Source organism: Equus asinus, chromosome 25 (assembly GCF_041296235.1).
Source record: "Equus asinus isolate D_3611 breed Donkey chromosome 25, EquAss-T2T_v2, whole genome shotgun sequence".
Classification (NCBI taxonomy): Eukaryota; Metazoa; Chordata; class Mammalia; order Perissodactyla; family Equidae; genus Equus; species Equus asinus.
In genome coordinates this window covers 38015089-38037282 of record NC_091814.1, presented here as the reverse complement: position 1 = coordinate 38037282, position 22194 = coordinate 38015089, and the positions used below count along the sequence as shown (strand labels likewise).

Below are 22194 nucleotides of genomic sequence, written 5' to 3'. Positions count from 1 at the left end.
AGCTCGGCAAGCCTTTACCTCTCCTGGGTATTTCTCATAGCTGATAAAAGATTTATCTCAGCTGTCCGGTGTGGTTTGCGAAAATGTTTATTAATGAGCTTCAGGAGAGGTTTCCTATCTTTGTTGAAAAGAGGTGGATGTTTGAGTCACTGGATAACTAAACGAAGGCTAATCAGTCCTCTTACTTTAATAGCATCCTTTGATCTCCACTCTTGAAGAATAGGCATATATCCAGGGCTATTTTTTAAATTATTATTATAGGGAATATTCTTGCGTGTCTTCACTTTTTATTCTTATGTAATTGCTTTCTGCTAGTATTCCTTTTTACTTCTTGAGTTTTGAATTCTAGAATTGTTTCAGAATTATACCCTGTAGGAACATAGAAGCTTGGCTTGACAATGCTGCTGACAATTTATATGTTAGGCTGTAACTGCCTGGCATATCCTTTGCTGTTTTGCATTCCTTTGCAAAGTATGCCTTTGTTTAGTCTTGAAGGAGGAGGCTTCTCTGAGTTTCCCTCTTCTCAGGACATGAGTTTTACACAGCCAATGACTGTTCTGCTTCGTATGGAATGCAGATGTTTTCGTTTTCACACAGTTTCTCCAATTGTCTCTCCATCCCTTTTGCATCCTGCAAGGTGTCTAATCTATGGTGAAAGATAGAGGCTTTTTTTCATGTAATTTCTAAGAAAAATTACAGGGGTTATGGCAGACAAATTGTGCTTCCTTTACAATTTACCTCATTTATTTTTAAAATCCTTCAGTCTGTTTTTGTATCACATTTAGAACATTATGGAAGACCTGGCTAATTGTTATCCTTTGAAGTCATAAAATCCTTTTCTAGTAGTATGCTTCTGAAGTGAGAAAATGTTTTGTAAAAGCTAAATGTTGAGTATCTTTATAATTTTGTATTGTAGTTGCACATTATAATTTTGAATGCAGCCTATATCTTGATTAGATGAAATAGAAAACGCTTATCCACTCTGGGACTTTAAGACTATACGTCTGTGCACATGGTAGTGAGATGAGTTGTAATACTATTACTTAAATATATGGATGTTTAGTAGGGAAAGTAATCGATAACCATAAAGGCCACTTTCCGCTTATCTATTCAAAAGTTGATTGTTTTAAAGAGAGTGATCTTTGTGCCTTAAGATATTTGCTATGGACATGCTGTATCCTACCAAAAACAATATTGCTAACTAAATCCAAACTGGCATCTGGGCTCCTGTTCACCTGATGTAGGTCCTGGCTTTCCAGGAAACACAATGGCCCCCATCTGTTCCCATGTGTGCAGTAGAAGAGGGCAGTCGTAGGGGGGGTAACAACCCCAAAGATAATTATGGTGGTCAAGCCAGCTCAGGAGAATTATGATGGTGATGGATAGCAACCCCAGCCACGGGGAAGGAAGCGATCGGGACTGTTTCTTGAGCTTTTAATGTCCTCATATCTGTGCTTCTACAAGTCCTTAAAAACCCTGTGGGATAGGCAGTGGAAGTCATTTGTCTTCTTTTTGTTTAGTATTAAACTTTTTATTTTAAACTAATTTGGACTTACAGAAAAGTTGCAGACAAATTTACAATTCGTGGTTGAGAAAACAGAATTAGAGGATGAATAAGTGATTTGTTTAGAGTCTAGCAACAAAGTACATGCTCAGTAAGTATTCATTGACTGGTGAGAGTAAAAAGGGACTGAAACTGGGGTCTCCTGACCTTTTGTCCTGTGACATTTTTGACTACCCCTTTGCATTTCCCAAGGATAAAAATCCACTTTTTGATGTATGTGTAATTTACAGGAAATTGTAAGTTATTCTTTGATAACTATAAATTGAGAAAGTCTTTGTTGTTTTGCTGACTATTTCTTATTAATAAGTAACCATGTAGTACATAGTGAAAAGACGTTTGCAAACACAATAAAGTCTTTAATGCTATTGATTACTATTTATTGACCTATGTCATTTTTATCTTCACAGAAATTGGCCCAGTGACAATTACCACAGATCCCAAGAAGTTTCAGTATGAACTCAGAGAACTATATGTTCAGGTGAGTACTTACTTTCAACTTTATTTCTTTTAGGGGGAAGGAAAGTCATGAACTTTTGGCTGATTTTCCTTATTTTTAAATCTGAAAGAAGTAATTATTGTTTTTTAAAAATTCTAATGCCACTCTCACTTGAGTCTTGGATGAATTGAGCAATAGATGTGGGAGTGGGACAGATTGAGTTCAAAATATCACCTTCATTTCTGCTTTGTTTACGGCTGCTTCCTGCAGAATTAAGTAGTTGTAACAGATTGTTTGGCCCACACAGCCTGAGATATTTGCTACATGAGCCTTTACAGAAAAAGTTTACTGAGCCCTGCTCAAGATGAGTTTCTTCAAATCATGAAGAACAGTTAGTTCTTCCCCTACAACAGTACTGGTATCATTAGGGTAATTTTGATATTCTATGCTATAAGTCAACTTTATAAAATTTTTGACTGTAAAGACAATTTGGTTATTAAAGAAGGTGAATAACATTGGTTTAAATATTATTCTGAAAACAGGACTTAGGGCCAATCTTCCTCACACACACATGCAAAAAACCAGGAAACAACAACAACAAAAACTTGTTTCTCTGAGGCTCTTTCACTATACTTTCCTCCATGGATGGTCTCTGTAGCAGTCATCTGCAGACCTTTGGGCCACTCCCCATCATTCATCTACGCCATTGGTACCTAGATCATTGGTTACCTTTCCCCTTCAGGGCTGCCATCATTCCAGGGCACTTCACATTTATGGGAAATACCTGTCAGAACCTCTCCCCTCAGTTCTTTGACCTGCTAGTTGTCTTCAATGACCTTTTCTTTACTCCATCCCCGTCTTCTGTGCCCACACACACTCTCCGGACCTTATCACCCCAATACGTTCCAACTCCCAAATCAGTCATTTAAGCATCTTAATCTCCAACAATCACCATCCATCCACCAAGCTTGTTTGTTCAGTTCCTTAAACTACAGCTGCTCCTTCACCCTCTTCAAGTGCTTTAGTCCATTGACCCCTCTCCTGTCTCCCAGGCCATTAGATTTCTCCTTTTTTCACTTTCCTCCAATCTAGCTCAGCGTCCTATCATTTCAAAAACACTTCTTTTTCTTTCTTGTCCATTGCTGTTCTGTTCAAAAGGCAAAACCTCATTCCTGAATGACCCCAATTATGTGCGTTACGCATGCCTGTCCACTGGTGGCCAGGTGCTGTTGAAATCTTACAACATAGCAGGTTGATTCCACTGTAAATACATAACCACCTCTCTCTACTGGACTCTTAATGCTTCCAAGATCCTACTGTGTTTCTTTGGTCAATTAAATCTCCCATTCTCCCCAGTGACAATTGCAAATCTTATCTACTCTTCTTAAGCCTCCATGCCATCACCCTTTAACTACTGGCTATTTCAGCAAATGATCTACTCTGAGCGAGGGTCCTCACTTACTGTTTCACACATGGGCACATATAAATGGATGCGGTCTGCTTCCTTATACCTAGCATCTAACCCACCTACAGCCAGTACCCATTCTGTCCCCATTCTCTACTTGATCCCAACTCCTTGGCATTCTCAGGATCTTAAAGTTATCAAACTGTCTCTCTCAACTGCTGAAGTCTCTGTTTACTTTTAAATTTGTTCAAGTTTCTCCAAAGGATAAACAAACAAATCTCAATAAACAAAACCATAAAAAGTAGAACAAAATAAGCAACAAATCTCTATTTTTCTCAAATCCTCTTACAAATAATTATCTTTCTCAATTCCTTCAATGCCAAGAAAGTTGTCTGTATTCACTGCCGTCATTTGCTTGCACACTGTCTCTCATTCTCTTCTCAGTCTGTTTCAGTCTAGTTCCCACACCCCACTCCATCAGAGTAGCTCTAGCTAGTGACCCATGATCTCTGTTTTGCTAAATGCAGTGGAAACATTTCCGTCGTCAGCATATTAGATGGACATCTTTGTAATCTTTGACAATACTGGCCTCTCCTCCGTCTTGAAACATTCTCTTCCCTTACCCACTTTCTCATTTTCCTTCCCGCTTTTCCTCAGCTTCCTAGGCAGCTCATTTCTCTCAACTTGGCCATTTAATCTTGAGGTTCCTGAAGGTTTTGGAACTGGCCTTATTTTTTCTCTCATTTTATATCCTCTTTTTAGACAAAGTCATCCATACCCACATAAATGTGTTTCTAGCCTAGACCTCTTCTTTGGGATACAGACCTTATGTCAGTCTCTTGGATGTCGCAATGGACCTTTGAAGTGAAACTCATAAATGTTCCCTTTCCACTGCCCCAAACTTGGTCCTAAATCCTTGCTCTTTGTCCTCTGTTTATTATCTTTGTGAATGATGCCTACAATATTCTGCTTATACTACCAAGAATTTGGGTCATTCTTAGTATACCCCTCTCTTCTCCACCAACATCCAAACTATCAAATCTTGGTTTTGTTTTGTTTTTTTTTTTGAGGAAGATTAGCCTGGAGCTAACATCTGCTGCCAATTCTCCTCTTTTTGCTGAGGAAGACTGGCCCTGAGCTCACATCTGTGCCCATCTTCCTCTACTTTATATGTGGGATGCCTACCGCAGCGTGGCTTGCCCAGCCATGCCATGTGCACACCCAGGATCCGAACCAGCGGACTCTGGGCCGCCGAAGCGGAATGTGCGCACTTAACTGCTGTGCCGCCGGGCTGGGCCCCAAATCTTGGTTTTTAACTTTCTAAATATTTTTTATATCAATTGACTTCTCTCCATTTCCATTGGTACCACTCTAGTCCCAATTACTATATCTTTGGTCTGCACAAATGGAAAAAAGCTTCTAAGTGATTTTCCTGCATTTACCCTTGCTTTTATTTTCCATGCCTTTCTCTGCTCTGATGGCAAAATGATCTCAAAGTACATCTTTGCACATTTCCCCCAATACCCTGTCCACTCATCTGCTACTCCCACCTCATCAGATTCTTCCCAAGGTTCTGAGTGACCTGAGACCTGTCTATCTTTCAGTCCTGTCTAGTGCCATTGTCTCCCATGGGCTCTGTGATGTCTCTTAGGGGCCTTGCATAGAGCCGCCCCTTATCTGTTTCCTCACCCATCTCCCATAGAGCTTATGCACATGCTACTCTCCTTGAATAGGAAATTCCTGTCCTTCATCTTGCCCTCATTTCCATGCTGCCTTAACCTAGTTTAACATCCTGTATTTGAAGTCTCATCTTGAATACCACTTCCTCAGAGAATCCTTCCCTATCCTCTGGGCTTGGTCATATCTCACTGGCTTTGTCCATCACAAAGTAGTTGGGTTTTCACATTGAAGGACCACGTCTGATTTAGCTCATTGAACACCCTAGTAAAATGTTTGACATCTATGCTGCTCACTTTTTGGTGAATGAAAGAGTGAAGGAATGACTATACCACTATGTACAAATTAACAGAGTCCAAATTGGAGTTGGAAGTTTAATACTTTGATTGGTTTCACTGTTGGTGAATGATTTGATTCGGAATATATGGTATGGTATCTGGTATGCACATAATTGGGGCATAGGGTGAAAAACCTATGTCCAAATTCTCTGAAAAAATCTTTAATAAAAATTTCTATCCTGTACATGGATCGTGGGAATTAGAAATTGTCTTGCCCTGGTTGTTTACATTTTTATGTTCTCCTGTTCTACTGTACGCTCCTAAGGGCAAATGCCTTGTAGCTGTCATTGAATCTCTGAGCCAGTGTCTGCAGTAGAGTGGACTTAAATAGCTGTTGAGTAAATGAATGTCACATGAGAGTGACTTCTTCTAAAAATGTATATTTAACAGAAAAAAACTATATCAAATATAATTTAAATTTCACTTGATGGTACAAAAGATACTTTAAAAACCTAATCATCACTTTTCATTACATTATAGAGATTCAGAAGAGCCAAGTAATTGACATTTCTAGCTGGTAGAATGTTAGGAAGGGATTTCCTGTATTCATTGTTTTTTTCTGTGCAAGAATGCAGTTGGGCTATACTCCTGGATATCTGACCAGAATGAAAATACTTCCATTCTCCATGAGACCCACTTCCCCATATCCTGCCTCTCCCTTTCTTTTGTTCTGAAGGATCTTCAGTGAGTGCCCTTATCCTCCTTGCCCCCATGTCTCCAGGGTGAAGGATTGTGATCCCTGACTCATACTCCACTGGTTCCCTCCCCAGGGCCCTCCCCCACTACCCTCTGTAATTGGACCCCATGCACTCTATAGGATCACATAATATCTCTGTTCGAGAAAGTAATCTTTCTTTTATTCTTCCCTGGAATGGAAGCTGGTGTCCATTTCCCTGGAGATTTCCTCTGGACTGGCTGCATCTTATGGGATTTATTTTTGCATTGTCTTGGGATCCAAGAGAATGCTTCATTAGAACAACCAGCTGGGGAAGAAATCAAATATTTATTTTTTTCCTTCATTCGACATTAGACACTGTTATGGGCTTTGGGGACACCATGGAAGTATTTTTACTTTCAAAGTTTCTAGTGAACTATTCCTTTTTAAATCAATGGCAAAAAAATTCATTAAGTAAGGGTCAAATATGAAAAGACCGTAGGCTGCATTATCACTTAACACTTAATCTAAAGAATATATTTTGTTTTCTCTTCAATGGTTGCTTAGAGAATATTTTATTATATTATGAATCAGTCTGAGAAACTAAACTTCACAAATTTCATAAAATTTTAGTATGAGATACTAGATTTTGTTTTGTGTGTAATTTCCAGACCCTTTTTCAGTTCCCTTTCTACCATTTTTAGTAACTCCTCCAAAATCACTGATATCAAGAGCAAAAAGGATTCCTATTAAAACTAACTTGGATTTTCAAAAGAGGAAACCTCTAATAATATTCGTTTCGCATTGGTAATAACTTTGAAAACAAGAAAAGTAAATTCAGTTTGAAGTAAATTAAATATTTTCCCATTAACATTATACTAGGCTCAGTTATTTTTCTTACAGAGATTGGAATTAACTTGAGGAAGAACAATTTAAAATTTTCCAAGAAAGACTTCAAAAAAGAATTCACTGCACTTAAATCATTAAATTTATAACATTAATTTCATTTTCCTTTATCCCCCTTCATCTGGAATACAGAGAAGTAACTTGAAAAGCATCTGAGCTTTCTCTCTGGGGAAAAGAAGGGAAGACAAATGACAACAAATGGTATTCAAATCACACAGAGCTTTGGGAATTAATATCCTTGTAAATATGCAGCGCAAAATCCTGCCTTGGGTCACATTCTTTATAAGAAACTACAAAGCTTGTTGAGTTTTAGAAAATGGTGTTGGCAGAGATATGCTTTTAAGCCTTTAATCCAAATGTTTTAAAGAACAAAAAGCATATTCGTCAAACATTTGAAATGTAAAAAAAGGAAGATATTTTTACAATAATGAAATTATAATTACATTGTGGATAGTTAACCTTCAAAACTGAAAAAACTTCACACATGATTTAATTTTCCTTTGTAAAATCTGTTATTAAAATTGACCTTAAAAAAAAGTAGGAATAAGTAAAAATATGTAGAAGAGCATCGTCACATAGCAACGAGCTAGAGTATTTATGAAGAAGATAAGGGTAAGCTCCATCACTGTCATTCTTTAACAGAAACAGACGAATAAATAGAGAAGCTGCGGCAGGCTGAGGTTAGGGGAGAAATGTCCTACTGTAGCGTAAGGACACTTGTTCGAATTAACCGCCAAAGGGGAATGTAAGAAACCAAGGCCAGGTTGGCAAAGACTGTTAATAAGAGGAGGGCAAGACAATGCTGATTTTAGAAGAACAATTTATGAGGCCGATTTGATATTCACTTTATCTAATTTCTTGTATTCGAAATCATGCTACTGTATAAAAGTGTGCATTTCTAGATTTATAGAGGTCTTCTATATAAATTTTAAAAACCCAACTGATGTATAACAGAAAAAAACTAACAAAGCAGAAAAGAAAAAAATTGACTAGAAAAAGAATATGGATGGGATTATATGTCAGCATACATATAGATATAATGTAGAGCTATAAAACATGTGATTTTCGTTTTTGGTATACACTTTTATAGGAGGAATAGCATATATTTAATTAAGGGAAGAAAGTGAGATAAAGGGTCCAGTACATGTAACAGCTTCAAGAACAGTAGAACCAGTGTCTGGCCCAAAGTAAGGGCTTGCTCAATGCTAGCTATTGTTACTGTTAGTACTACTAGTACCTCTAGTACTCCAAAGTTCTATAAGGGAAATAATCACCAAATATTTATGCCATAAATGAGCAACAATTATGGGACACGTGCCTTGTGACAGGTTTTGCAAGTATTTTGAAGTCATTCTCTCACCGGAAACCCACACAAATATGAATGTCCCATTTTATAAATGAAGGTACTCAAGCTCTGAGATATTAGCTAACATGTCTTACTCAGGTCACCAAACTGACAAGTAGCGAGGCTGGTTCCCAAACTGGAGGTATTTCATGCCAAAGCTATTTCCTTTATCGCTCTGCTAGTTTCCTTCCAAATATTGGTTTAAGTAACCTTATTCATCTAATCAAATTAACATATTTATTTTTGTAATTTCTCTCTGTGTTTTACTTCAGAGTAGGAAAGTAGAGAATTCAAGACACATGTAGGTCTAGGCTGGGCTCATCCTCAACTAAAGGAATTTATTCTACGAGATTTTTACTTCAACTTCTGTCTCCAATCACTTTGAATAATTGACTCACCTGAAATTACTGAGCAACAAATGACGAAGTTAATTGTAAGTCAAAAATTACTCCCTTTGGGCCGGCCTGGTGGTGTAGTGGTTAAGTGTCTGCACTCAGCTTTAACAACTCGGGATTTCCCAGTTCGGATCCTGGGCATGAGCTAAGCACCACTTGTCAAGCCATGCTGTGGCAGGCATCCCACATATAAAATAGAGGAAGGTAGGCACAGATGTTATTTCAGGGCCAGTCTTCCTCAGCAAAAAAAAGAGGAGGATTGGCTGCCAATGTTAGCTCAGGGCTAATCTTCCTCAACAAATAGGTAAATAAACATTAAAAAAAAATTGCTCCCTTTGCTCAGCACTTGTTCTCGCTACTTAGTATGGTGAACATGTTTAAGTGTGGCCTCCCAAACACCTTGGAGAGAAACAAGAACAAGATGCATTTTAAGAGATTGAAAGGTAGTGTTTATACTGTAGATATATTTGTAGGTAGTGTTTTGATTATTTTTCTTGTTAAAGTTGAAACTTATTGGGGCCTGAATGAAGCATCTGTTAAAACTTTAGTTTGTTGCTAGACTTTTCTGCTAAAGTAATAGATGCTCTGAGACAAACAATCTCATATCCTCTGGGAGAGAAGGATGGGCGCTGAGATAAGAATCTGGGTGGGAATACTTGGCTCTCTTCTAGCTGTCCATCCTGGTACCCTATCCAGAAGCAAATATCTGGTTGATTTCTTAATGATCTTTTGTGTGCACTTCAAAGGACAGAGTATAGAAGGATATTCTGACTGTTGGATTGCTTTTGCAAAGCAGAATATACAGGCAGTTAGAATGGGACAGGTTTGAATTCTGATGGGAAATTTCTTGATTTTCTTTTCCAAGTGTGCGTGTGTGGGAAAAGGGCAAATACTTGAATCATTGCAGAGGAGACATTGCAGTTACATGTGACAAAATAATATGTAAGAAGAAAAATCTACTGGCCTAGGATGCCTGGATTCACTCCATCTGTGCTACTTCATCAACCAGGGGAATGCTCTATTCCCAAAAGGGTTACTCTATCTGATTTTGTCAGTTTTTAGGTGATGGTAAGGACGGAGGTCAGAATGTTTTCCTTGGGAGAATGTTCCTCGATCTAAAGCCAGGACTCTAGAGAAAACAATAAACCTCACTCTCAACAAAATGAAAGTAAAGGGAATTAAAGAGTTTTGTCTCCATCCAAATTTATCAAAAGCAATTTTCAAGAAGCTGTCTTTTTTATTCTTAGGCTTGAAAAAGTCTCAATAATTGTGGAGTCTTGGTATGGGAATTGACTCTGAATATTATTTGTTCGGTTACCACATCAGATGTTTGAACCCCTTCCAGAAACCTGTCACTACCCCAGACACGAACTAACACCAGTTAGTGATTTGATAGCATGGCCTTGTCACCAGATGAAACCTGGGGGCCTCCTCTGGAGTGATGTCCGGGGTGTCCGTGAGTGCTCCAGGCTGAGATGGGCTTTCTTTGGCAGGCATGTCACATTTTTGAACATTGGTGCAGTCGCCAGCTAAGTCCCTCAGTCTTCCTCACATAAACTTTGAAACCAGGTCTCCATCCTTCTAGATTCATGTTGATTTTTTAAAATTCCCATTTATCTACTCTGTCCCTATATGTGTAGTCTCCTCCTTTGAGATGATCTGGATCTTAGTTCACTAATTTTGTTTAATGACTCCTAGCTCTAAAAACAACATAAAATTTATCTCCAACTTCCCCATAAATTGTAATATTCATTAATTATAATGATTTTATTAGTAAAAAATGCATTTCATTGATTTTTTTTTTGCCAAGGCATAAAATAACATAAGCAGTATAAGTGTATTTTTATCACGTTAATCAGATTACAATCTTCTTCAACTAGTCAATAACAAAGATAATACCAAATGTACTGGAAAGAATGTAAAATCTGCATGTGACTCTTGGAGCAGAAAGGAAGAGAGTGATTTTAGTGGGTGGGGAGAGTCTGAGTCATACAGAGGAGAGATAGAGAGAAGGGTCAGAGGGAAGACAGGGAGAAAGCAAGCCTGCCCAGAGGAAGTACAATTAGCAAATCATGACTGGCTACAAGGGCCTCCTTAGAGCCTGCCCTTGCCCTCCTCTGGCTCCTTCTCTCTGAGCAAACAGAGAGCCATCTGTTAGGAGAGACCAGGAATCTATCCCAACCAGGGACAAGGGCAATGTCTTATTTTGATGGGAAAAGAGGCCACAATAAAAAGGTACAGAATCCTTGAAGGAGAGAGGAAGGAATTCTCTAAGTAGTAGTGAAGGGGAGATCATAGAAGTGGAGACTGAGAATACCAAGATATCATTTTCCATTTTTTTTGCCTAGAGTTAACCCTAGTTAGGAAGTATGCAAAAGACGCATACTTCCACACGTCTTTTGATAATTAGAAATTATAACGTGGTATTTTTATTATGCTAGGTTGCCTCCATGCCATTTCTGTCTTGAAAGGACCATGGTCTGTTATAATTTTTGTGAATTATGAAGCTTTTGAAATGTTTTAAAGGATGAAGGCACATAATTTTCTGATTTATTAATTGAGATATTGAGTGCCTGGTGCATAGTGTATTCTTTGTGGTTTTTGAATTGAAGTAAATGGAATCTGCTCTGAAGACCCAAGATGAAAGAAGTTTTACGAATTGAAAGGTCAATTGTGGAAGAGTTGGACCCTAACTACTGATGAGTGATATCCAGAAGCCTGGAAATGGTTGTAATTGTTACTTTTAATGAGTCTAGAATGGATGTCAGTAGTTTTTTGATGCTTTGATTTGAATTCCACCTTCTTCAAGCCTGTTTGCTGATCCCTGTGTAGTAAAGGGCAGCATGGTGGACTGCCTGGGATGTCACGGCTTCTTTTGTTTTGATTATGGAAATTTGAGGTTTGGACGCCGAAATACTCTGACTGTCTCTCAGTACATCCCTGCCATATTTTCTACAAGTGATGAAACCCCACACAGGTCACTGGTGCATTAGAACTCTGCAGTCATTCTGGTCTATTTTATACTTGCTTAGATGCAACTTTAAATTAGATTCACAGTGATTTAATGGTTTCCACATGTACATCCTGTTTTCTTGGTCATAGAATCGCACAACCGTATTTTAAGAAAGAGAACTGAGGGTTGTAAACTTTTTTCAGCTCGTGACTGAGTTTCATTCCTAAATTTTGTAGATAAAGGGCAAATTATACAAATAAGACTTTTCAAGCAATGGATGTTCCATGTGAAAGGAATACAGTCTGACTTTGAAACTAGGATCTGTGGGTTATGCTCATGTTAGAATAAGAACAAACATTGTAATACCAGTAAAAATTCTTTTGGATTCAGGCATGAGCCTACCAAAAAATGTTTCATTTTTTGATTGCTTGGAGTTAAGCATACCTGGAAAACAACTGGTATATACACTGGTTCAATGAAAATGGATGATGAGAATACAGGAATTGAGATGGATTGACTAGGGGAGAAATAATAAGGCTTGGGCTGTGCCTGCTCTGTGATTAGCCTTCCTGGTTCTCTGGTCCCTCATTTGATGAGCGTTTTCCCATTAGGTTTCGCACAGGGACTTCATTTTTCTCCAGCTCTTCCCAGGGTTTAAAGGTTCAGTTTATTCTGGTGCCACTCCCACAGTGTCTTGTATTTAGAAAAGACAGCATGATAATCTGTGTTTTATTACTCCCCTGATGGATAGGGTATCTGTTCATTCTTATTTAGTCTTGCTTTCCAGGAATTTCTTTTTCGAACCTAATTATCACTGTAACTCTAAGGTTACATTTTTCCCCCCTTTAATTTCAGGAGTAATATTTATTGTGAAAGGTCACATGCTTCTGTTTTGTCAGCACACATTTTTTTTCTATCTGAAGTATCTTTGGCAACTTAATAAATTGCAGCCATCCGTAGAATTGTAAAGATAAAATGAACAACATGATACTGAGCAAGAATGTGCTAGTGATACAAATGAGTTCTGTTTCAGAGTTCAAATAAAGACACAAAGTTAACGAAATCCGGCCCTTCTTATATACATTTAGGGAATTATGCAATTCAATGGGTTATGCACTTTATCTCCCTCACACCTTTTTTATTTTTTAAAGATTGGCACCTGAGCTAACAACTGTTGTCAATCTTCTTCATTTCTTTTTTTCTGCTTTCTCTCCCCAAATACCGCTAGTACATAGTTGTATATTTTAGTTGTGGGTCCTTCTAGTTGTGGCATGTGGGATGCTGCCTCAAGGTGGCCTGACCAGCAGTGCCACGTCCGCGCCCAGGATCCGAACCGGCGAAACCCCGGGTCACTGAAGTGGAGCATGCGAACCTAACCACTCGGCCACGGGGCCCGCCCCACACCTTTCATTTTTATGTATTTGTGCAGGTTTACGTGGTTTCGCAGGATACATTTATATGGCCATATTTGTTTTGTCGTGTTAAATATTTAAACCTGACTACATGCTAGGATTGAGAGAGAGAGAGAGATGAGAGGTGTAATTATGTATGTATAGTGAGTGCTTGGTTAGAGAGTAACTTTTGGTACTTGTACTTTTGCACTTTAAGAGGACTTAGCTCTGGAATTATATCACTTGACATGAGACGGACTAGGCTTGAATAAAGTTCAGGCTCAATAAAGCAAGTGTGCCTAGATTGTGTCAAGATTACTTTGCACAATCTCATTCACCCATTTACTCACTCTTCATTCATTCATCAAACAACAAGGAACACATACTAAGTTCCTCAAGGAACAAAGATCTGGTGGAAGAAAACATAAATCATAACACAACTCTGCGAAAGCAACAGTAGAAGAATGAACAGTATCCTGTGAGCGTCCGGAAAAATGGGAATCTTTCTTCCTCTGCTTTTACAATGTCTCTGCCAAGCTGCTTGCTGCAGAAGCTGATGAAGGTGGTAAAATGCCTCCCTGGCATTTGCGTGAACTCTCAGGCCAGGCTGAGTTGAGTTCTAATCCCTGCTCTTTCACCAACTGGCTGTGTGACCTTCGGAAAGGGGTTTTCAAGATTTAGTGCTCTGTCAATAAAATGTGCTAAAAATGATACCTCCGTCATCACTTGATGGAAAGAGTAAATAACATAGTGGATGTGACAATATTGTCTCAGTGTTTGGCTCAGAGTACATACCCATTGAGTTAATAAAAATAGAGTGCCTTATTACCAATAAAACTATCAATTAATGAGTCTTTTCATGGATTCAAGTTCATCAATTTCTCCATCATAGATGTTTTATGGAAAGTTATTTTACTGTTTTTTTTTTCCATTTGGTATTCAGGTCGAAACAGAAAATGCTAAGACTTTTAAAGGACTACTTTTTTTTTAAGTTTGGAACTAAAACTTAAAACAATTTATTTTTATAGTTTCAGTCATAATTCCATTGCCCCATATTTTAAAATCTGTACTTATAATTGAGTTTGACCAAATCAACCTAAAGTATCTGACTTTGTGAGGTTTATTTATGAGCATGGACATTTTAACAATGCTTCTGTCTAGGCCTGTTCTGCCACAGCTAAATTTTAAAATCAGGAGACCAGTTTACGATTTGAGAAAAAAAGCAAACCAGTGTGTTAAGTTGTTGATATCTATATCAGAATATTCTATATCTATATATAGATATTCTATACCTATATCTATCTATATCTAAATATATAAAAACTCTGTTTATAAGCTTTGTGTGTGTGTATATATATAGGTAAACCAAATCAATAATTTATGGATTTTTGGAGTAAACCGTAGCTTGATTCCTGACAGTTAATAAATTAAAGCAACTTGAATTTTGTCTCTAGTAACTTCTTCCAGGAAAGAAAGTTCATGGAAGACTTTTAGATCAAAGCAACAACCTTACAAATAACAGTCTAGAATGAAGCCCACCTAACTAAACCAAATGTATCATTCTAAAGCATGCTGTCCTACAGAAATGTAATGTGAGCCTCATATGTAATTTTCAAAAACAGTTGAAATTAGTTTTAATAATCTATTTATCCCAATATATCCAAAATGTTATTTCATTTTATCAACATAAAAAAATTAGTACTTCTTTAGTTTTTTAATTTAAATTTCAATTAATTAAAATAAAACATTCAGTTCCTGTGTTTCACTAGCTCTATTTTAAGTGCTTGATAACCATGTGAGGCTAGTTAGTGACTACTGTATTAGACTGCATTATCTAAAGTATTCATTTTATAGATCATTTTAATGGTTATTTATGATTTAAAATAATTAGAAAACCAAGCTCAAGTTTCAGATAGGGAGATTTTATAAGGATGTAACACTACATGTTAACTTCTTTTGGAAAAAAGAAACATTTTTCTTTTCAAGAACCTACATGCACAATGAGATAGACAAATAGTTTCACCAAGATATGAATTACGTTAACATTTAATTTTAATTTTCAGTTAGTCACTAACTCCTATAAGCAGAAAGGCAATAATTTAAAGATACTGTACTATTTTGGGAAGAGAAGAATTTTATTCCTGAGAACAACTTATAATCACTATGTAATCAGTATGTTTACAATAAAATCTATGTCTGCAAATATGAAATTCAGGGCAGAATAATTTTTTTTTTTTTTTTTTTTGGTGAGGAGGATAGGCCCTGAGCTAACATCTGTTGCCAATCTTCCTCTTTTTGCTTGAGGAAGATTGTTACTGAGCTAATATCTGTGCCAGTCTTCCTCTGCTTTAGGTGAGATGCCACCATAGCGTGGCGTGATGAGCAGTGCTAGGTCCACACCCGAGATCTGAACCTGCGAATCCTGAGCCACCGAAGCAAAGTGCGTGAGCTTAACCGCTAGGCCATGAGGCCGGCCCCCAGAATAATAATCCTATGGTAAAGAATACACTGATTTCCACAGCAGGAAAAAATTAAATGAGCTACACAGATCACTCCTAAGAGAGGCATAGGCACATCCGGTATGGGTTTCTGACATAGGTGTGTCAAAATGTTTCCTTTTGACTTGACGTTCCCCAATTTTCTGGCTGCTTTGAGGCTTTCTGTCATTTCCTCCATAAAAGTCAAAGAGTTCGTTTTGGAGAGTATGATATAAAAGTTCAAAAAATAAAAGGAATGCCTTTCACTTGCAATTATATTTGTAAAATTCTCTGTGGGGTTATAGCTGTGTCAGCTCATCACACTCTTTCCTTTGGGTGTTAACCAATGTTAAGCATCATATATATGAGATTCAATGTTTCACAGAGGTACTTTTTTCAAGAGAATAAGGTGGTTCCCATACTTAAAGAAAATTTTGACTATATTGGTTTTATTAATATGTGGCTTTAAACCATTCTACTCAGATTTATAGGGTGAAAAAATACTTAATTAAAGGCTTAGAGATCCTGTTTCAATACTTTTTTTTTTTTAAGGCTGCATTCAAGTTTTAGGATAAGTGTGAAGGTATGGAGGGATCCCAATGGGATGAATTAGTTTGGAGTCACTTCCAAGGATTCTAGTGGTCTCTAGAAGGTCTCTAGAAGACTCCTGGGTAATGTCTAGGGATGAACTAAGGCACCTGTAGGTCCTCATAGAGTCAATTTGAACACAAGTCAGATGGCTCAAAGACTATCCTTCACTCAGTAACTGGACAAGGTTTATTGTCATTCTTGCCGTTCCCAGCATGTATCTCTGGAGGTTTCTTAGCTGTTCTGATTTTTGGCCCACAGACAGAAAACTTCTGGCCCCTTAGTACTAGGTGACAATTAGCAAAAGGCAATTTATTTCTCTTTAGAGTGATACTCTCACTGTGTACTTGGCCATTCAATAATGTTTGTGGCATGGATAAATTACATTGTGATTCACATTCAGGTATGTTGAGTATCGTTGAGTAATATTTTTAATTAAGCTTCTGAAAATACAATAGGAATCTAATTTTTTTTTGAGTAGTGCAGAATATCCATTACAGATATACAGAGTTACTGCAGCAAAAATTATTCTTATCCAATATATTATAATTGTCAATGTGCCCAGTAGCTGTTTCTCACTTTCCTAGCATGCACACACTCATTCACGGGCATTTGTTGCACATGATAATCCCCCAAATAACTCTTATGTGAAGGAAAATATGTTATATCATTAAAGCATGTTAGAGCACATCTGAAGAGAGAGGAAGTACATCTGACTGGAAGAAAAGAGAAAGTTTTAAAGTGAGGAAGGCATATTATCTCAGCCTAGGAAAGAAAATAGTTCAATTTGACAAATATTTACTCAGTGATTAATATATGCCAGTGAATGCTAAGAACTGAGGACTCAAGGACTCAGCAAGGCATAGTTCCTGCCATCAAAGAGCTTATAGAAAATGGGGGAATTTAAACATGTATGTATCGGTAAGGAGTGTTTGATAGCAGAGATGGAGCAGTAGAAAGATTACTTGGGTGTAAGTATTAAAGGCATTAAGGTTTGAAGCAAGGGGCATATTCCAAGAACAGGAAGTAATCTCAGCTTAGAGGGAGCAACTTATAGAGAGGGAACAGCAGGAGATAGAAAGCTAGAAAGATAATTCAGTCGAACACAAGTAGTTAGTAAAACATTTTAAGTAGGAATGTGACATGTAAAGCTCTTTCTTGTAGGAAAAATAAATTTGGTGGTAGGAAGCAAAAGATTAGATGGGAGGCTATACTTGTAATAAAATTAATGATAAGAAGAGTGAATTGTAGGAAGTAAAGAGGAAGGGAGGGGACAGATTCGTGAAAGAAGTAGGAGTATGGTTTGACCACCGATTAGGTCAAGGAAGAGGGAGGAGACAAAGATGACTCAGGTTTTGAACTTGAATATCTAGGCAGATAGTGCCATTAACAAAAATAGGGAAAACATGGTTGGGGGAAAATACAAGGAGTTCCATTTTGGACATACTGGATTGTAGAGACCCAGAGAGCGTCTAGGAGTAGATGTCTAACAATCAGTTGAAAACGGAAAATTGGAATTTGGGAGATAAGTACAGTCAGAATACGAGTATGTAAGTTTTTGAGAGTAGTACTATCTGTTAAACTAAATATCATGAAAATGCACATAAATGATAGAGGATAGGAGAAAAGTCCTGCAAAAATAGAAGGGACTGTTAACTCAGTAAAATTTCTAGGAGTCTATGGCTGATAGCTTCTCAAAGTGGAAGGTCAGGTTACTTTAGCCTCCAGCCCTCTATCATTAAGAAAGCGGCATGATATTTAATGAGGCTCTCAATTTTAGAAGCAATTTATAACCGTTGGGGCTCTGTTCCTACTCATTTAATAAATGATACTCAAAGGCTGTAAGTTTTGAGTAGGATCCAGTGCAAGAAAAGATTCTCCAGTTCATCCAGGCTACAATGTAAACAACTCTAATGCTTGGTGCTTGTGACCCTGATTAGATCTCTGGTGCTCGAGATATCTGTATCAGAATCTGAGACTGTTTGGAGCCTGGGGAAAGCTCCAGTAGGAGAATCAAATAGAATTTCCAGGGTTTAAAGATAAAACCTAATCCTTTTAATCAAGTAATTATTTTCTTTTTGAGAAAGAGCTCTTGTTGGACTCTGGTAGACTGTAGAACCACAAGCACCCCGATGATCCCAAGCTGCCCTGCTTTTTATTTGATTGTTTTTCTAAACCATGAGTTCCTTAAGGAAAGGATACTTTAGCTTATTCATCTTCATTTGCCCAAATCTTAGCAGTTATGAATTGCTCAAAACATATTAGTTGAAAGTCTATTCCTTTGGCTCTGTGTTAGTGACATCTATGCTAAGGAAATAATTAAACATAATATGTATACTTTTGTATGTAAATATTTATAATAGATTTATATTTATGTACTTGTAATAGAGGAAAATCTGAAGAAGCCTCAATAGTCAACAATAGCGAAATGGTTGGCTAAATTGTGGGATGTAGACAGAATATTATGCAATCATTAAAACCTGTGATTTTGAAGAACATTGATGACATGTAAACATAAGCAGAATATAATCTTAAATTTAAAATATAATATATAAAACTGTAAATATAGCAATTTTATCTATAAATTTAAATATTTTTGAAGGAAATAAACGTGACAAGAATTCTTCTTAGGGTGAAGACTGTTTTTTATTTAGGAAAATACGTTGAGCCTATTCAAGTAGAAAATAAAACACAGAGATCATGTATTAGTAGGAAAAATGAAGCAGAGTGAAAAGAGTGACAAAGAATATTTATTTATATATAGCGGTCATGGAGGGCTTCTCTGATAGGTAACATTTGAGCAGAAGCTTGGGGTATGGAAGATATGACAGTATGTTTGTTTGCTTGTGGGAATGATCCAGTAGAGAAGGAATGCTTGATGATGGAGTAGAGAGAGGGGACAGCCACAGGAGCTAAGTCCTTGATTAGGCACAAGTGGGTAGTTAGTCTTAGCTATGAGCACAAATGATTCCTTCACCGTGAAACCAGGGCATATAGCTGCTATTGCAGGCAGGTTAATAGGTATCGTGGCAGGAGTTTGTGAAAGTTCTCTTCTGATTGCTTCTATTTTCTTAGTACGATGGAAGCATAGTCATCAAGTGAGAGTAGAAAGGATAAGAGAGGGTATGTATGAAATGGTCATGTAAGAGGATGGGAGAGTGAATCAACATTCAATTAACTAAAAAATATACAACAATGTATTATTTTGGGTGATTTTATGATGTATCCATTAGTACAGGTTTTTCCATCTCCACATCACTTTATATCTTTTCCATTTCCTTGTAACCAAAGTGGTTAATCCAGTGGTAAACCGACCGAAAATAAAAGTGAAGAGAATTTGCTTGATTCTAGAACTCCTAAAGCAGCTTGTCATAAAATTTCCCTTTCTTTTTTCCTGATGAATTTTTTTGCATCTTTTCTCTCTGCTCCTCAACAGGGTGGCGGTGATTGTCCAGAAATGAGTATTGGAGCTATAAAAATTGCCTTGGAAATTTCTCTTCCTGGTTCTTTCATCTATGTTTTCACTGATGCACGGTCCAAGGATTATAGGCTCACTCATGAGGTGCTGCAGCTTATCCAACAGAAGCAGTCCCAAGTGAGTAAGAATCAACCCTAAACTTTTCCATCTGAAGACAGCTGTAAGGAATACAGCATGTGAGAAGTGCCTCTTGTCTTTGACTATACTATGTGTGGCAAATGCCAATAATTATAACTATTGATCCATATGTATGTACTCTGATATGTATGTCATTTAATTTAAACATTTTAAACAGATATGTGATGGTCGTACATAGCATATGAATGCCTTGCTTTTTAACACAGAGAATAAATGGTTGGAGATTAATTAAGATGCTTGTTACCATCTTATCCTTCTAACAGACAAAAACATAGACCTAACAAAAAAGGCCTGTATTTCAAATATCACCTCTTATGTGGAAACTTGTCTGAGCCAGTTACTCATTGTATCAGTTCGCTATTGCTGCATAACAAGCTGTTCTAATTCTCAGTGGCTTAAAACAATGCACATTTATTACTCACATGTTTGCAGGGCTTGGTTGATCGAGGCTAGGCTTGCCCCTTTGTGTGTCTGGGGCTAGTTTGGGTTTCACTCATCTAGGCTGATCTCTAGGGTGACTTGGTTTTGCTTTGCAGATTTCTCAGCCTCTTTCTGAGACCAGTAAGCTAGTTTAGGCATGTCCTTCTCATGGCCAAGGCAGAAACTCTAGAGATCAAGTGGAAATACACAAGGCCTCTTGAATGTAGGCTCCGGTCTGGTAGCATGTTCCTTTTGCCTTGTGCTATTGGCCAAAGTGAGTCACATGTCCAAGCTTTGATTCAAAAATGGCAAAATAAGTTTATTTTTCCTGCTTTTTCTCCCTAAATCCTCCCCCCCCCCACCCCAGAATACAGTTGTATATTTTAGTTGTGGTTCCTTCTAGTTGTGGCACACGGGACGCCACCTCAATGTGGCCTGATGAGTGGTGCCATGTCTGTGGCCAAGATCTGAACTGGCGAAACCCTGGGCCGCCGCAGCAGAGTACGTGAACTTAACCACTCACTCGGCCACAGGGCCAGCCCCGCAAAATAAGTTTTACCTCTTTAGTAAGAAGAACTTCAGAATCTTTTGCAAAGTGTATGGATATAGAGAGGAATATGTATTTATTATTACCACTTGCCTAGTAGTGCATTAACACATAATAGGGGCTCAATAAATGTATACCGATTTCTGAAAACCCTTTAAACTCTTGTTTTTTTTAAATCATAGGTGGTATTTGTGCTCACTGGAGATTGTGATGACAGGAGCCATATTGGATATAAAGTCTATGAAGAAATTGCTTCTACAAGTTCTGGTCAAGTGTTCCATTTGGACAAAAAACAAGTTAATGAGGTCAGTTTAATAAAGTTGGTCTACTTTATTACCAGCTACCTTACCAAAATCAGTTAGGCTAACCTAATTGTGACAGATTTGATTTCAAAAATAGGTTGAACAAAAAGATTGTTTTTTCCCTAGGCCACAGTTTAATAAACATGGAGAAGCAGAGATTTAATTAGTATTAATTTCTAGATTGCATTACGCTATACTGACAAATTATTTTAGATTTCAGCATAAGTGTATTTAAAATTCGTTTAGTGGGACTTGAAAATCTTTGGAGTTCTTGTTGTTTAGTAAGGTCAGTTTGTATTTCTGATGCACAACTTTTGGATAACTGGTAAAATAAGGCTTGACTCTTTACTGAAGTCAAATGTGAGAAAGTTAGTTATTGAGCAAAATTCCAATCAGGTTTGATCTCTAAGATTAAAAAAATTAACTAAGTAACTATATAGTTATCTAAAAACTTTTATGGTAATAAAATATGTAACTTAACGTACCAAGAAAATCTTGGTATTTTCTAAAAAAGTGTTTGAGATATGTGTCATATGTCTAATTGTCATGATTCTTTCTTTTTCTCTTTGTCACCTTGCCTTGGTCTCGTTTATGATAATAAAATTTTATTTATTTATTTATTTTATTTGCCTCCCATTTAAGTTTCTAAAAACATGCCGGTACAAAGATAAGGTTTTATGTGGGCATAATTCACATTTGATTGATGTGGTCACTGTATCTATACAAGTTCTATTATTTTCATGACAGACTTGTTAGTGTCCTGAATGAAATGGTTCAGTAGTCTTATAACTGAAAAGTTCTTATTACATCATGGGTGGAGCTATTAGGACATTGCAAATTTCTAGAATACGCAATCTAGGAAAAATGTTTTTTGTCAACAAATGATATACAAACCTGCAAGGTTACCTTAGTCTAAAAAATCTTTTCTTGGAAGAAACCTTAGGGTTATGGTTTGAGTCCGTATTGTGCCCAGTGTACTGACTCAGAAATGCCTGGGCAGGGTCTGACAAGACAGGGGGCACCCTTAGCAGTTATTTGCATAAACATTTGCATGAGAATTTGGGAACATGGGAAGAAAAGGGTTTGGGAAGAGTGCAGGACTCTCTCAGGAAGTGGGTTTCTTCTCCCATCCCATACACAGTGTTTGATCCTAATAAAGGAAAGGTCTCTGGTTGAAGT

At 37.3% G+C, this 22194-nt stretch overlaps 1 protein-coding gene across 7 annotated transcripts in view; it reads left to right on the top strand.

The window, feature by feature from the left end:
* Nucleotides 1-22194, top strand: part of HMCN1 (hemicentin 1) — a 436035-nt gene that overhangs the window by 98874 nt on the left and 314967 nt on the right. For all 7 annotated transcript variants that reach the window (XR_011498041.1, XR_011498040.1, XR_011498042.1 and 4 more), the window contains exons 2-4: nucleotides 1972-2042; nucleotides 19567-19725; nucleotides 20896-21018. Coding sequence is in view for 4 of the 7 variants with exons in the window: in XM_044757668.2 (XP_044613603.2) it covers nucleotides 1972-2042; nucleotides 19567-19725; nucleotides 20896-21018 (353 nt within the window). In the remaining 3 variants the exon portion in view is untranslated. The remainder of the gene's footprint in view (nucleotides 1-1971; nucleotides 2043-19566; nucleotides 19726-20895; nucleotides 21019-22194) is intronic.